This window comes from Lepidochelys kempii, chromosome 15 (assembly GCF_965140285.1).
Source record: "Lepidochelys kempii isolate rLepKem1 chromosome 15, rLepKem1.hap1, whole genome shotgun sequence".
Taxonomy (NCBI): domain Eukaryota; kingdom Metazoa; phylum Chordata; order Testudines; family Cheloniidae; genus Lepidochelys; species Lepidochelys kempii.
The window spans coordinates 18,093,431-18,108,594 of NC_136394.1; the positions used below are offsets into that span (position 1 = coordinate 18,093,431).

The 15,164-nt window shown below is 41.1% G+C and overlaps 1 protein-coding gene across 11 annotated transcripts in view; it reads right to left on the reverse strand.

Moving 5' to 3' along the window:
• Positions 1–15,164, reverse strand: part of FBRSL1 (fibrosin like 1) — a 763,476-nt gene that overhangs the window by 214,199 nt on the left and 534,113 nt on the right. For all 11 annotated transcript variants that reach the window (XM_073313631.2, XM_073313632.2, XM_073313638.2 and 8 more), the window contains one exon: positions 5,141–5,170. In XM_073313631.2, the coding sequence (XP_073169732.1) occupies positions 5,141–5,170 (30 nt within the window). The remainder of the gene's footprint in view (positions 1–5,140; positions 5,171–15,164) is intronic.

The following is a 15,164-nucleotide window of genomic DNA, read 5'->3' on the forward strand; positions in this document are numbered from 1 at the left end:
TTTTATGCAACTTGACTTTTGGCTTTCTGCAGAACGCCATTTAACAGAGCACATTACCAAGCTGCTAGCCACTTTTCATAGTGTTGCTAAAGCAGGTAAGAGACAATAAGTGGAACTGTTGATGGTTTATATTACTCTATTATGTTAATGTTCACTAAAGTATGCCATAAGCTCTCTCATTACATGTGTATAAACCAATTCTCTGTGGTGTTATTCCTGTGTTAAATGCTATAACTACATAAATCTTGAATTAATGGAGACTTTATTGTTCCTGAAAATGAAGGGTAATTGCTATCTGTTAATGCTGTTGTTGCTATTAAAGGAGTATATATTTTCTGTAACAATGTTTATGGACCATGAGCCTCACATAGCAGCTACTGCATATTTTGGAACATAGTTGTAATACCGTTACCAGACGAACTCCCCTCCTCTTTCCTCATCACCAAAAAAAAAAAGGTGACATACTCTCCACAGCTACCAAAAAACTACCCTGTAATTCTTCTAACGGCAGCGTCCAAATCCATGCCCTTCAATGAACATAAGGCAGAAGTAATGGGATTCATGTTACCGACATTGGGAATGCATGGTTTGCAGAGCTCTTAGTTTGTCTCAGTGGTAGAAAAGCTCAATTTATTTTTTCATTTAAAAAAAAAACAAAAAAACAGTTCTTAGAAATCATGGAAAGTGGGTGAGAGAAAGTATTTCCCCGTTCGCTTCCCTGGAGAGTTCTGTGGTGAAAAAGAAACTTGAGGCAACAGTTGGTGGAAATTCGCAGCACTCTCCCTCAGAAAGTGGAAGGGGTGCATTAATTCCTGGCTTCATTAGTATACCTACCTGAAATCTCTGTGCTTTTAAAAACAGCAGAGTCATCATTTGGAAGCACTGTCACAATCTGCCATCAGACTGCACCTTATGCAACTATAAATATCACTCTTCAGTTCTGGTTCATCTTCTTTATAATTAACTGTGCTCAAACTTGATTACCCTATGCCACTGCCCTCTAGAGTACTGGATGTGACTGCATAAAAGTAAAAACTACGAAGGGTCTGCTTATAGCTACTAGTACAGGGAAGAAAAATTACAAATGTTGCTCTAACGTATGCATTTTTAAAATGTTGGGAGCTCTAACAACCTCTATATCTATGGGCTAAATAAATAAGGGATAAGTAGCAGGCAGTGGATAGGATATGGAACTGGGAGTCGGAAGACTTGAGTTTTATTCCCAGCTGATGCCACTGACTCTGTGTAATTGTGGACAATTTCTCCCCTCTCCCATTTCCCCACCCATAAAATGGGATTGCGGCTGCTGCTAACCCACCTTAGTGAAGTGATGTGAGATCTACAAATGAAAAATGCTATGTAAGTGCAAAGTATTTTATTAATAAATGCTGCCCTGCATTTAATTAGTGCTCAAAGGGTATGTGTGTATTATTATCTATAAAGATGGCACAGAGAGCTTCTTGCTGAGCAAGCAGCAAGATAGGATCTCTCTGTAGCACTTCAAAATGCTAAGAAAGGTGCAGGGTCCATACATCTTATCCCTTAGAGAGTGTGGTGTGTGGGCTAGAGCATATGTCTAGCCCTACAACTGGCTGCAAAGGGCAGGAAATGTTATTAGAGGGCACACTTTGCTAATGTTCTGAGGAGTAGAAATACTCCCCAGTGCAATCTCTCAGGCTACCATAAAGAATTCTTTGTTGAGGCCACTCAGGCCAGCGTTTTGATAGCTCCTTCTTGTATCAGCCAGGGCAGGATTAAGATCTATAACCAACAGTTGTCCCCTTATGTATAATATCAAATGTAAACAGAGCCTGATTCTCCAAGTGCTCCATGAATTTAGTCGGAATTCCACATGAAGGGCATTTGCACTATCAGGCCCATTGGAAAGACTGAAATCATAGAATCATAGAATCATAGAATATCAGGGTTGGAAGGGACCCCAGAAGGTCATCTAGTCCAACCCCCTGCTCAAAGCAGGACCAATTCCCAGTTAAATCATCCCAGCCAGGGCTTTGTCAAGCCTGACCTTAAAAACCTCTAAGGAAGGAGATTCTACCACCTCCCTAGGTAACGCATTCCAGTGTTTCACCACCCTCTTAGTGAAAAAGTTTTTCCTAATATCCAATCTAAACCTCCCCCACTGCAACTTGAGACCATTACTCCTCGTTCTGTCATCTGCTACCATTGAGAACAGTCTAGAGCCATCCTCTTTGGAACCCCCTTTCAGGTAGTTGAAAGCAGCTATCAAATCCCCCCTCATTCTTCTCTTCTGCAGGCTAAACAATCCCAGCTCCCTCAGCCTCTCCTCATAACTCATGTGTTCCAGTCCCCTAATCATTTTTGTTGCCCTTCGCTGGACTCTCTCCAATTTATCCACATCCTTCTTGAAGTGTGGGGCCCAAAACTGGACACAGTACTCCAGATGAGGCCTCACCAATGTCGAATAGAGGGGAACGATCACGTCCCTCGATCTGCTCGCTATGCCCCTACTTATACATCCCAAAATGCCATTGGCCTTCTTGGCAACAAGGGCACACTGCTGACTCATATCCAGCTTCTCGTCCACTGTCACCCCTAGGTCCTTTTCTGCAGAACTGCTGCCTAGCCATTCGGTCCCTAGTCTGTAGCTGTGCATTGGGTTCTTCCGTCCTAAGTGCAGGACCCTGCACTTATCCTTATTGAACCTCATCAGATTCCTTTTGGCCCAATCTTCCAATTGGTCTAGGTCCTTCTGTATCCTATCCCTCCCCTCCAGCGTATCTACCACTCCTCCCAGTTTAGTATCATCCGCAAATTTGCTGAGAGTGCAATCCACACCATCCTCCAGATCATTTATGAAGATATTGAATAAAACCGGCCCCAGGACCGACCCTTGGGGCACTCCACTTGATACCGGCTGCCAACTAGACATGGAGCCATTGATCACTACCCGTTGAGCCCGACAATTTAGCCAGCTTTCTACCCACCTTATAGCGCATTCATCCAGCCCATACTTCCTTAACTTGCTGACAAGAATACTATGGGAGACCGTGTCAAAAGCTTTGCTAAAGTCAAGAAACAATACATCCACTGCTTTCCCTTCATCCACAGAACCAGTAATCTCATCATAAAAGGCGATTAGATTAGTCAGGCATGACCTTCCCTTGGTGAATCCATGCTGGCTGTTCCTGATCACTTTCCTCTCATGCAAGTGCTTCAGGATTGATTCTTTGAGGACCTGCTCCATGATCCCTCCGCTTCAGCCATAATGGTGCTTATAGTTTGGTGCTGCATGCACATGTCTTTGCGGACACAAAAGGCAACCTTACTTAACGCCAGAGACCTACTTAATGAAACTGAGGTCTTGCCTCATGTCTTTACAGATCAGAGAAGAGATATAAAAAAAGACAATTGCTCTCTCTCCCTTTTTGGTACAGAAAGTACTTTGATTAGGCAGGATTTACTAAAAGGAGGGGGTAGTTGGAACATGTATGAGACTGGATGGTCCAATTACAGATATATATGAAATGCTATAATAATGGTATGGAATGCTAGAATGGTCTTTCATTTGCTGTAGAGGACAGTAAGTTACCAGCCAAACACAATGCCGCTTCCTCTAAAGGTAACCTCAGATCCCACATTCTGAAAGCTAATCAATGTTGTTCAGATTTCAATTTCTTCACTACAAGGTGAAGTCAAACCTAATCTAACAAACGTCAGTCTCAGATGTAATGCTGCTAGCTGGGTCTACCAGTGTAATTTAGATAATCATTAATAGCATAGCTGTATAATAAAACTACATGTCACTTACAACTTCATCTGAGGTTTGACTGGCAGATCTTTTAAACTGTTTTCTAAATGATTGCTTTTACTTTCTCTGCGCAGTGTAAGAAATGTTTTAACCCTATGGTACCCAAGCTTTGGGGGAGTAAATTCAACCTGTTTCTCTGCCAAAAATCACCCTCTGTTATTATTTATCCTTATGCGGCAGACAGCCATAGAAATATATGCTGCAAAAACAAAATGTCTACTAAAAATGTCCACTGTTTTTTTCATTCAAGAGCCATGATTAAAACATTCCTCTTTGTTTAAGACTTTTTGCCAAAATGTATCTGTTGTCTCATTCAGGGAAAATTAGATATTTGAGTGGACTTTTAAAAGAAGACAATGAAAAAATGAAGGACAGCATACATTTTCCTGGTTTTAAACCCATGCCAAAAAACAACCAACCCACCCTCATAAAACTTAGTTAGCATTAGCTTTCAATGCAGCATCTTGAATTCACTTCTTCCTATGGTTACAGGCAATTGTGCTGCCAAACAGGATAAGGAATTTCAGAACTCAGCCTTTACATTTGTAACGCTGATCCAGTGGAATCTGTGCATGTTGTTGGTTCTCATGCATGGATATAAGGGACTGGAAAAACAAAGGTTTGATGAAGATTTTACCTGAGACTAATATCTGCTAAAACGGATGGCTATGGGGACGCTGAAGACTTAAAAATGCTTGATGTTCAAAAGCATGTAGCAGCTGCTGCTTCCACTAGGGGTTGTCTGTTTTCACTGCAAAGGTGATGCTCAAGCACAAGAATGGAGGTCAATGGTATGAAACAAGAAGTCCCTATACATATACCAAAACATATTGCTATAACCTCCCACTGTCTAACATCCATATCAAACAAAAAGGTCAGAAAAAATCACTGCTGCGTGATAAAAATGCATGCAACATGACAAAATACTTCCTGACAGTTACCTATCCTCATAGACAGTGCAGTACCAGTTGTCCATCTTCTAAACCCATTATAAAACTGACATGTTCAAAGGTTATTATAAATAAAATATTGGCTCTTGAGGAGTTATCAGGGAAGTCTTTCTCCAAAACAAAAAGATAGTGCCAACACAGTGACTTGCATCCTACCAAACCCTAGCACATTAATCAAGAAGGGGTATTGTGTTAGCAACAGAAAGCTTGGCTGCATGTCTAAGCTTAGGGCAAAGGCTGAGACTATCATCTTGTGAAGCGGATACAAGTTACTGATATTTCTAAATTTGACATGAAGGCTAAAAGAAAATATTATGTTACTGTTAGATTCATTTTTATTTTTCTCATAGGGGAATTTTCAAGCTGGTGAAGCATATGGAAAAAGGGAATTCAGTCTTACCTTATCGTCAATATCACTCTCGCTGTCACACTGCAGATTAGAGAAAGAGAGAGAGAAAAGGCTTCATGAAATATCTGTATATAAATGAAACTCCTGCATCATCATCTACAATCTTTCAGGTGGCTGATTAATAGATATTTCAATGAACAGAGTGTACACTTTCATTGTATACATTTTACATTGCCAAAATAAATAAAATATGCAAACTAGCAGCAGATTTCTCTCTTTTTTTTTTAATAAAAATACAATGTGCTAGTAGTTGAATTAGATGTTCACACACAAAGTCGGCTTTAATCAAATGAGACAATCAGCTATGTGTTGCAACAACCACTGGATGTCACATGGATATTTCAATACAAATCTTGGCCTCTTTTCATCCAAAACTCTGAAAATGTATAGACACAGCTGTGGATGCCCCTAGCTTGATAAGCACTTTGTCATTTAATGAGGAAACTGTGAAGGTGGCAACAGTTTCTAAATCAGTTTAGTGGTACCCATAATGGTAACTGAAAATATTTAAAATAAATTATTTTGAATAGTTTAGCTTAAAATCAGATTGCAAACCCAAGTCGAAAAGTGTTTATTTAAAGAGTTTCAGAGCAAACTCTTTTATTGTTTCTGAAAAGGGAATATTTCATTTTCATTGCACAAGCGATGGCAAGATAACTAGAACTCTGAATCTTTAGGGGTGTATGGATTTCATTGGCCACAGGTCAGAAAGATTTACATTTGCAAGATAGAAATAAATCCACACAGAGTGGAAACGTCTAGTTGTTGTGGGGCTTCTGGATTCCACTGGAATTTTAGTTCACCGTGCGTGGATACTGCAGCGCACATTTGCAAACAGAGGTTAGGATGGGAATCCATGTTGTGAACTGCTTTATTGGGGCTCAACAAGCTGAGACCATGCACCACAAGTATGGAAACTGGACGTGAGAAATCTGCACATCTGTATTACCGAAGTAAGAAAAGGAAACCTTTTCTTAGGTCATCTAGTCCCCATCTTCTAATCTCGAGAGAAGGAGGATTGTTCCTTACTGTATAATAAGTTAGCTTAATTGGAATGTTGTGAAACATAATGCAGTTATGCTGTGACACCCTTGCCTTTCTGTGGTTTGCCTTAGAAATTACACAATCTCTCCTTTCTTTTGGCATATGAAGTGACCATCCCCAAGGACCCTACGACTCTGTATTCTTTGATACGTACAAAGCACACAATAAACCTGGCATTCGTCGGTCATGATTCTATAGTTAAGATTGTCACAGGTTTCCAATCTAAAGCTTATTCTCACCTAACTTTTTGCAGTAATAATATTCCCACCTAAAAATGTATGTGGATCATGGATGGGGGGGGGCGGGGTGGTCAATAATTTTTTGGCTGTTATTTCAACAAACACTTTTCAGATGTTTCAAAAGTCTTTAAAAAGTGGCATGACCCGCCCCTTCTTCAAACTGTAACAGCCTCTTCTGATTTTCAGCCTCCTTTCACTGACAAATGCCACAGTTTGACATCAGCATGCGCATCCGAGCACTCGTGTCTCTCACAGTTCTGAAGAAACAAGAATTCAAAGCGAAGACGTTGGTAATCTTGGTTGCTACTGATTTGATCTCTCTTTAATGACGCTGCTGCAGCGAGACTTATCCATCTGTCAGCAGCAACGGGCAGTGGTTAGGTTAACCTGGGAACACCCTATAGGTAACTGGGTAGTCTCTAAGGTGCCACAAGGACTCCTTTTCTTTCTAGAGGTGATGTGCTGCTACAGGTAGAACAGCCTTAGCCAGCTGAATGCTTCAGCACCTGAACCTTCTGCGCAAATGTAGAAGAGCGGCGAGCCTATTTTAAAGTATAAAAATGTAAGCAATTCAATAGGAGATGGGGCTCCCGAGCTAAATAGGATCCCATGGCAACTTGGGTCTCCCCTCACAGCCCACCATAGGTTTAGGCAACTCTATTTTCACTTCTGAGCTCCGTTTCACTTTTTAAAGGAAAGAAAAGAAGGAAAGTCACAACACACAAACTTTGTTAAACTTTCAGGTGCCCTTAAGGTTCAGTCATTCAGTTAACTGCAAAGAGCTAAATACATTTGTTCCATGTGTTACACTGTGCACTCCATTTATAAGAATCACTGATATTAGAATCAACCACGTATAGTTATCAAAACCACTGGAACAAAATCATTCCTAAACTAACTAAAATAAGCCGCTTGAAAGAATCAACTGCTTATAAGAATCAAATCATCCACGACAAATGTAATTCTTATAAAAGGAGTGCACTTGTATAAAGTAGCAAATATTTAATAATGGGCTCTTCAATTTAGCAGAAAAAGTTACAACTTGGACTGGAAGTTAAAGCTAGACAAATTTAGACTGGAAATAAGTTGTACATTTTCAACAGTGAGAGTAATTAACCACTGAAACAATTTACCAATGGTCATAGTGGATTTTCTATCACTGAGCATTTTTAAATCAAATTGGATTTTCTCTAAAATATAAAAGGAGTACTTGTGGCACCTTAGAGACTAACCAATTTATTTGAGCATGAGCTTTCGTGAGCTACAGCTCACTTCATCGGATGCATGCCGTGGAAACTGCAGCAGACTTTATATACAGTCTTTATATATAGTCTGCTGCAGTTTCCACGGCATGCATCCGATGAAGTGAGCTGTAGCTCACGAAAGCTCATGCTCAAATAAATTGGTTAGTCTCTAAGGTGCCACAAGTCCTCCTTTTCTTTTTGCGAATACAGACTAACACGGCTGTTACTCTGAAACCTCTAAAATATATGCTCTAGAATTATGTTTTGGAAGTTCTATGGCCTGTGTTATACAGGAGGTCAGACTATATAATCCCTTCTGGCCTTGGAATCTATGAATCTATGGAAAATACTGCAAGAAAGAAGGATGTAAAATTCCTGTGATGCTGCGATAGCCATGCGTGCCTAAACTGAAATTCTGGAAAGAAACAATCCAAAAACTGCAGCAAACTCAGAGATATGCAACCCTGTTCCCTTCAAGAGCTGTGCTTACAGAACCAAATGTCACAAGGTAGGCTGCACTACATTTGTATTTTGCACATCTTCAAACATCAGCTTATCAAATCATTACCACTGTCAGGGCAATCTTCAGAAACCACTGGAAGCCAATGCCTAGTGGACAGCTCTTGTGCTACACATTAAGTACATGGTTAAATGTTTTGCTAGACTGAAACCTAAATTCTCAGTGACAGAACCTTCAAAGATGCTGTTGCCCCCTACTTTTCAGCATATTTAAAACTTCACTAAGGAATCATAGAATATCAGGATTGGAAGGGACCTCAGGAGGTCATCTAGTCCAACCCCCTGCTCAAAGCAGGACCAATCCCCAATTTTTGCCCCAAATCCCTAAATGGCCCCCTCAAGGATTGAACTCACAACCCTGGGTTTAGCAGGCCAATGCTCAAACCACTGAGCTATCCCTCCCCCCAACTTTATACAGATTGGTCCTTTCAAATAATTTCACACATGCCCTACTTTTCAACTTATGTTGCTAAGTTTCATGAAATAAACAAATAAATAGAAGGGGTTAGTGTCACTTCTGGAGACCGGGGGTTTCCACATCATGTTTGACGCTCAAAAGACAAAATCACTTTGTTAGAGACTCTCATCCTAGTCCCTAGCCCCAGTGGATGTTTGCTGACTTCAGAAAGACCCTCACAACAAAGCTGTGCTGTTTTCTGCTCTGGGGAGGCCCAGGCCTAAGACCGAAGGGGCACCGCACCTCGTAATTAAAGTGCATTGGCAGCACACGGTGTGTAGCCACCTGCCTGAACCTGAACTTGGCTCAACACAGTACTGACAAAGCATCAATCGAAAAGCTTAAGAGAAAAAGAAAAGGGATATAGAGTCAGAGCAGTAAGCTAATTATGGTCTCTATAAATACACTATTTAGGGAGACTGGATGATTTAGGGGATTGGGAGCTTTTCATCTCCAGCTGTGTGGTCGAAATCCAGCCTAAGTCAGTAGTGACCAAAAGCCAGTATCATCTAACAGCTGTTTGGAGCTCAATATGAAACAGATTACTTTAGTCCAGTTCCTATAGTGGAAGGGGTCCATGGCCCCAAACCACCATCCAGTTGATACTACTTCTTGTGGTCTCTCTGGCCTGGTCTACACTAGAAAATTAGGTCAGTTTAACTACATCGGTCAGGGGTGCAAAGAATCCATGTCCCTGAGCAAGGTAGTTAAGCCCACTTAAGTCCCTGCATAGACAGAGCTAGACTAATGGAAGAAACCTTCCATGGACCTAGCTACTGCCTCTCAGGGAAGTGGATTACCCACGCTGATGGAAGAACTCCTCCCATCGGTGCAGGTAGTGTCTACACTGAAGCACTACAGTGGTGCTGCTGCAGTGGCTCAACTGTGTTTTAGGTGTACACAAGCTACAGAATGAATGAACCAAAAAGACTTAATTATCTTTTCACACTTAAGGCGCTGTCTACACAACACTGTGGCTATCATTTTGACTGCTGTGTCATTTAGACTTGCACTGAGATGGGATTAGTAGATTAATCGGTTTCAAAGACAGAAGAGACTATTTTGACCATATAGTCTGACCTCCTGCATAACACAGGCCAGAGAATTTTACCTAATGCTTCCTGCATCTAGACCCATAACTTGTGGTTGAACTACGGCATATCTTTTAGAAAGACACCCAGTCTTGATTTAAAGACCCCAAGTGATAGATAAATGACTCAGTGGCTAAAGTGGTGGCTACAGCTGGAGGTTTCTACTCATATACGCTGAATCTACCCCTAGTGTGGATTAATTGGGGCAAGCGATGGAGGGAAATTTTTTTAGAAAATTTCCCTCTTTAAATAGGGCCCAAACAGTAACCAACTTGAAACAAATTTGAAGTAAATCTGAGAGGTAGTGGAGGGGGAGGTTGCACTGTTGATATCTTATGTTGTACTGGTTCTATAAGTGTGGGACTTTCCAGGCTGCCAACCGACCACCTTGTAACAGCTCTAAATGTAATTTAAAAATTATACATACAAACTAATCAAGTAATTTCCACTTCTTGTTTGAGAATTCTGTATCTCACAAGCATTAATAGAAATTCTTGCTGAGACTTATTCAAAAGAACCCAGTTGTACCACTTGATATAAATTCTAATTAACCAAGCCCAGAAAAGTATTATTTTATTTTAAAATAATTCTTGACAATTTCTTTAAAGTTGATATATTTTTGCCTATTAGTCATGCCAAGATATTTCATAGATTTGATACATAAATGTTAGCCTCTCTAAACATGGTAGTTTAGTTCAAATGTTTTTGAAAGCAGATTTTTTTAAAAAATAATTTTGGAATGTAAATATCCATTATTATCCAAATCTAATGTGATTTCTAGGAGGTTATAAGTATTAGTGGCTTTTGAAGATTCACGGTTGTCTCTCTATTTACAGCTGAGTAGTGTATAATGTGGAAAAAAATGAAAAAGGCACTGTAGAAAACTAAAAACAATCTTACCTGTGCTTTAAGGGAAAAAAGCTCTACGGGAAACTTGCTTGCTTAATATAGATCTGGTAGACCCACACAACCATAATGAGTATAAAAATCCATTACAGATGGCTTCCATTACTAAAAGGTGCAGAACTGCCTTATTTTGATACCTAATTTTGCTCTGTGTGATACACAACTTCGCCTGACATAGATAAGTGAAAGCTGTAAAAAGCAAGTGAACCATCAAAACTGCAATCTAAATTTTATAAACTGACATACAAATGAAACAAACATCTGATATCTGAGGATAAGATTTTCAATTCAGAATCTGAAAATACACCATAATTAATTGTTTAAAAACGAAAAGGAAAGCAAAGATTTTCATTTCATTTTAATTTACATTTTCCTTAGTTTAAACACCGAGGCTTCAATCCTGCAATTGAAAAAGCCAGCGAAGCACCACGTGGGTGAAGAGCAGTTTGCAAATTTGGCTCCATCCGCATGAATCCAAATGCAAGATGTTGCCTTTAAATGGACTATTTTGGACAGCAAGCAACAACTACTTCGTTTATCTTATGGACCAGATGAGAGAGGCTAGATTTCTTTTCCAATCTCTTCCAATCCTGCATAGATTTAACGTACATAAGCTTTACTCATCTGAGTAGATCCACTGACCTCACTGCAACTATTCAAGTCAGCAAATGTACACACGTTCTTAGTCTTTGCAGGAACTGGGCTCTAATATCTGTGATTCTACACAGAAACAAGCCCAGCGCGCTCTATGTATGTTAACCTTTGAATCAAACCTGCTAATAGAGCTAAAAGAATGCTACAGCGTGCAAGAAATAATTATAATTATCAGTGTATGATTTGGACTACTGATCAATATAGAATGACCTGGAAAATGGAGAGTGTAAAAACAAGCTCAAGCTCTGGAAAATGGAGGGTGTGCAACAAGCCCAAATAGATTTTCCTCCACCTCCCACCCATTCTCAAAGGAAATCAATGGCCAGCTCCAGTGAAAAGCCAAGCTACAATATTTATTAAGTGTATGGGGTTTTTCTTAAACAATTTAAAGAAACTTACATTCATATACACATAAAGAAACAGGAACTCTCAGGCTGCTGAATGTGCAAGAGTGACACAAAGAAAGAAGCAACTACAGCAAAAGCAATTCCGCCTGGGGAAATACATGAAAAACAAAACCAATGTCATCTCTTCCTGCCCCACCCTCCCAAAAAAGTAGATTTCAATAGATCAGTTTAGTTTCTGTGGTAACACACTTCAGTATCCTTATGCCCCCCTCCCCATGATAAAAGAAAGGCCTTGGGTCAAAAGAGAAAGACTGATGTTTTGTGTTGAGAGCAGGTTTAAATGAATAATTAAGTAATAGGAAAAACTTCAAGTTGACCCACAAGATTCTCAGGGACCTATGGAGAAAAGGCTGTTCTCGGATGATGGGAGGGGTTCCAGAGGTACTCTCAAAAGAACTAGCAAACTAAGATGGTGTAAATCACACAACCAGTCTCCACACAAACTTTGTCTAAGGAATGTCAACTGCAGAGGAATTAAAAAAAAAAAAAAAAAGCAGCTCTCCACAGTTTTACCTCCCACGCAGCTGTTGTCAATGGGACAAAAGCCCTTGTCAAAATACAAAGTTAAAGAAATGTAAAGAATGGCAACTGTTGACAGCTATGGGGGCTCATTGAAAGACAAAAGCTTCAATTACCTGGATATTCCTAGAGGCCTGTTAACACTCCTGGTCTATAAGCAAAACTGTAAACAGCCCATTGTACTATGTTCATACAGGCTTGTAAAAGGATTGTTTGCTGAATTTTGCCAATTGCCTCTTAATTCCACCAAGAATGTTTGCAAAGCAGACCCTAATTGCCCCAGAGTTTGTAAACAGTTTCCTCCAACACAAGGTTCCAGTCAGGGAAAGTTAACAAAAAAGAAAAACACAGTGGAACTGGCTCAATCTGCCACACAGAGGCCATATATGCTTCCCATCCTCCTGCCCTAAATGAGGTTGAAGTGAACTTTCTAGTAAGGTATGGAGCAGAGAGGCAAACAATTTCTTTTTGCGAATACAGACTAACACGGCTGCTACTCTGAAACCTGTCAAAATGGATTGCAGTTAGCACATTGAAGAGATTGCAAAACTAGCTGTTAAATCAACATGGAAAGAGGACTTGATCACAATCTCATCAACTGCTATGGTGCAAGATCAGATTCAGGATGAGGCAGAGGTTGCTTTGGAGGGTAAAAGTGGTGGTTTTCTACCTTCCACACATGTAATCCCAGAATTCCCTATGCACTATTATCTGCCCCCACTATCTTGCCTCATGTCTGAGCAATCAGAGACAAGACTACTCTAGAAAGTGCAGGCTCACAGCCCTCGTCTTCTGTGGCTGTTGTGCGAGTGTTTGTGATTTCAGGCAGGGATATGCCGTCCCCTATGCTTCCTGCCTCACAGTTCAAGACCTGGAGTTAGGGTTGGCTGGGGCTATGAGCCCAGCAAGAGGTGAATATGGTGGCTCCTGTGATGGGAGAGGGCATAAAAGGACAAGGTGGGCTGGGTTCTTGCAAGATTTCCAGCCTCAACAGGACTTCCAGGGAATACTGGGAGTCTCGCAGGACTTGGCATGAGATTTGGAGCTCTAAAGGGAGCCCTGTACTCAGAGCCACTTCCTGTTTCCAAGTGGAGACAGCCAAACTGATGCTGGCAGCTCCTTGTGGCAGGTGCCCAGTGCACAAATCTACTGATTTAGGCTTAAAAAAAGGGTAACACAGTAGGAATCCCGAGAGCATCTTCTTATGAGATGGGGGAAACATGTCTAGCTCCCTGGGACAAATGTGAAACAGGGGCCGGGACATTATCCCAGGGTTGCAGGGTGACTGACGGCAGTGCTAGCGGGGTGGGGGTCAAGGTCCCCTCTCGCCTCAACCTTCGTAAAGGGGAGGATTGTTAGCAGACAGGTAGAGGCACCCAGAGAACCTCCTAGCATGGTGACTGGCTTCCACTGTGGTGGGAGCAGCCAAAGAATTGGCAAAAGCTTAATGGGGTGCAAGTGACTGGTCTGAACTGCCCCCTGACGGGACCCTTGGATGTAATTTGACTAATAAAGTTGCGGTCTGGTTAAAAACCATACCATATGTGTCCTTGCCTTCTTCCATGCGGTGAGCACACCAAAGTTGGATATGTCAGTGATTTAAAGACGGACAAGGAGTTACTTCAGTGGTGAAACACTCCAGTTTAATATTTGGCCCGTGGTTTAAAGACTTCAAGGTGCAGAGAATCCTCCAGCAAGTGACCTGTGCCCTACGCTGCAGAGGAAGGCGAAAAACCCCTAGGGCCTCTGCCAATCTGCCCTGGAGGAAAATTCCTTCCCGACCTGAAATATGGCGATCAGCTAAACCCTGAGCATATGGGCAAGACTCACCAGCCAGACACCCAGGAAAGAGAGGGAAACATTATCCGTAGGACGATGTGTGGATGCGTCTCTGCCTTAAAACAAATAGAGCACAGTCCTGATACTCCTGATTTGCACAGCACAAGTAGTACAGTAGTAATTTTTTCTACACCCACTTGTACATAGCTCACACACCCACTCATACAGTACCAAAAGATGGTCACAATATTTTGTGGTTATTATTTCCAACCATATATTATCATCTCATTTCCCTTGAATGGCCAGCTTGCTGGAAACATCAGGCTCAAAACCTTGCATTGTTTAAAAGCAAAATAAAATACTACATATTTTTAGGTTTCAGAGTAGCAGCCGTGTTAGTCTGTATCTGCAAAGAAAAGGAGTACTTGTGGCACCTTAGAGACGAACAAATTTATTTGAGCATAAGCTTTCATGAGCTACAGCTCACTTCATCGGATGCATTCAGTGGAAAATACAGTGGGAAGATTTATATACATAGAGAACATGAAACAATGGGTGTTACCATACACACTGTAATGATGAAGTGAGCTGTAGCTCACGAAAGCTCATGCTCAAATAAATTTGTTCGTCTCTAAGGTGCTACAAGTACTCCTTTTCTTTTTCCATATTTTTAAAGACTCCTCCCCCCTTGTTCCCTTCTTCTCACCCCCAAAATTAATTCTCCAGAGCTGCAGGGAGGTGTTTATGGCAATGGTTGTGAATGTGTGTGTAGGGGTGTTGTTTCCTATTAAGTCTGGCATCGGATTCAAGTCTGCAGGGACTTGCTTAAGATGATAGGAAGAGGAAGTTTTATCATGAGCCAAGCTGACAGAAAAGCCTGCTAATGGGACTTGAGGCATACACCCGAAAGAAAGTGCCAAAACATTAAGCTACCGCCAAGTGTCAGAGGGCCACTGATTTATTGCAGCAATTTTGCCACTGTGTCCTTCTTTATAAAGTCCCATAAGCCCTTCCTGCTGGCAAGAAAGCATGAGCTGCTGCAGCTAGGGGGGAAGTTTAGATCCACAGCACATAGACGGCCAAGAGAAAAGAGCGGGGGTGGAAAGAAGAAGGAAATCAAATGTTGACTTGAACTTGCCCCAGGCAGGAATGAGTC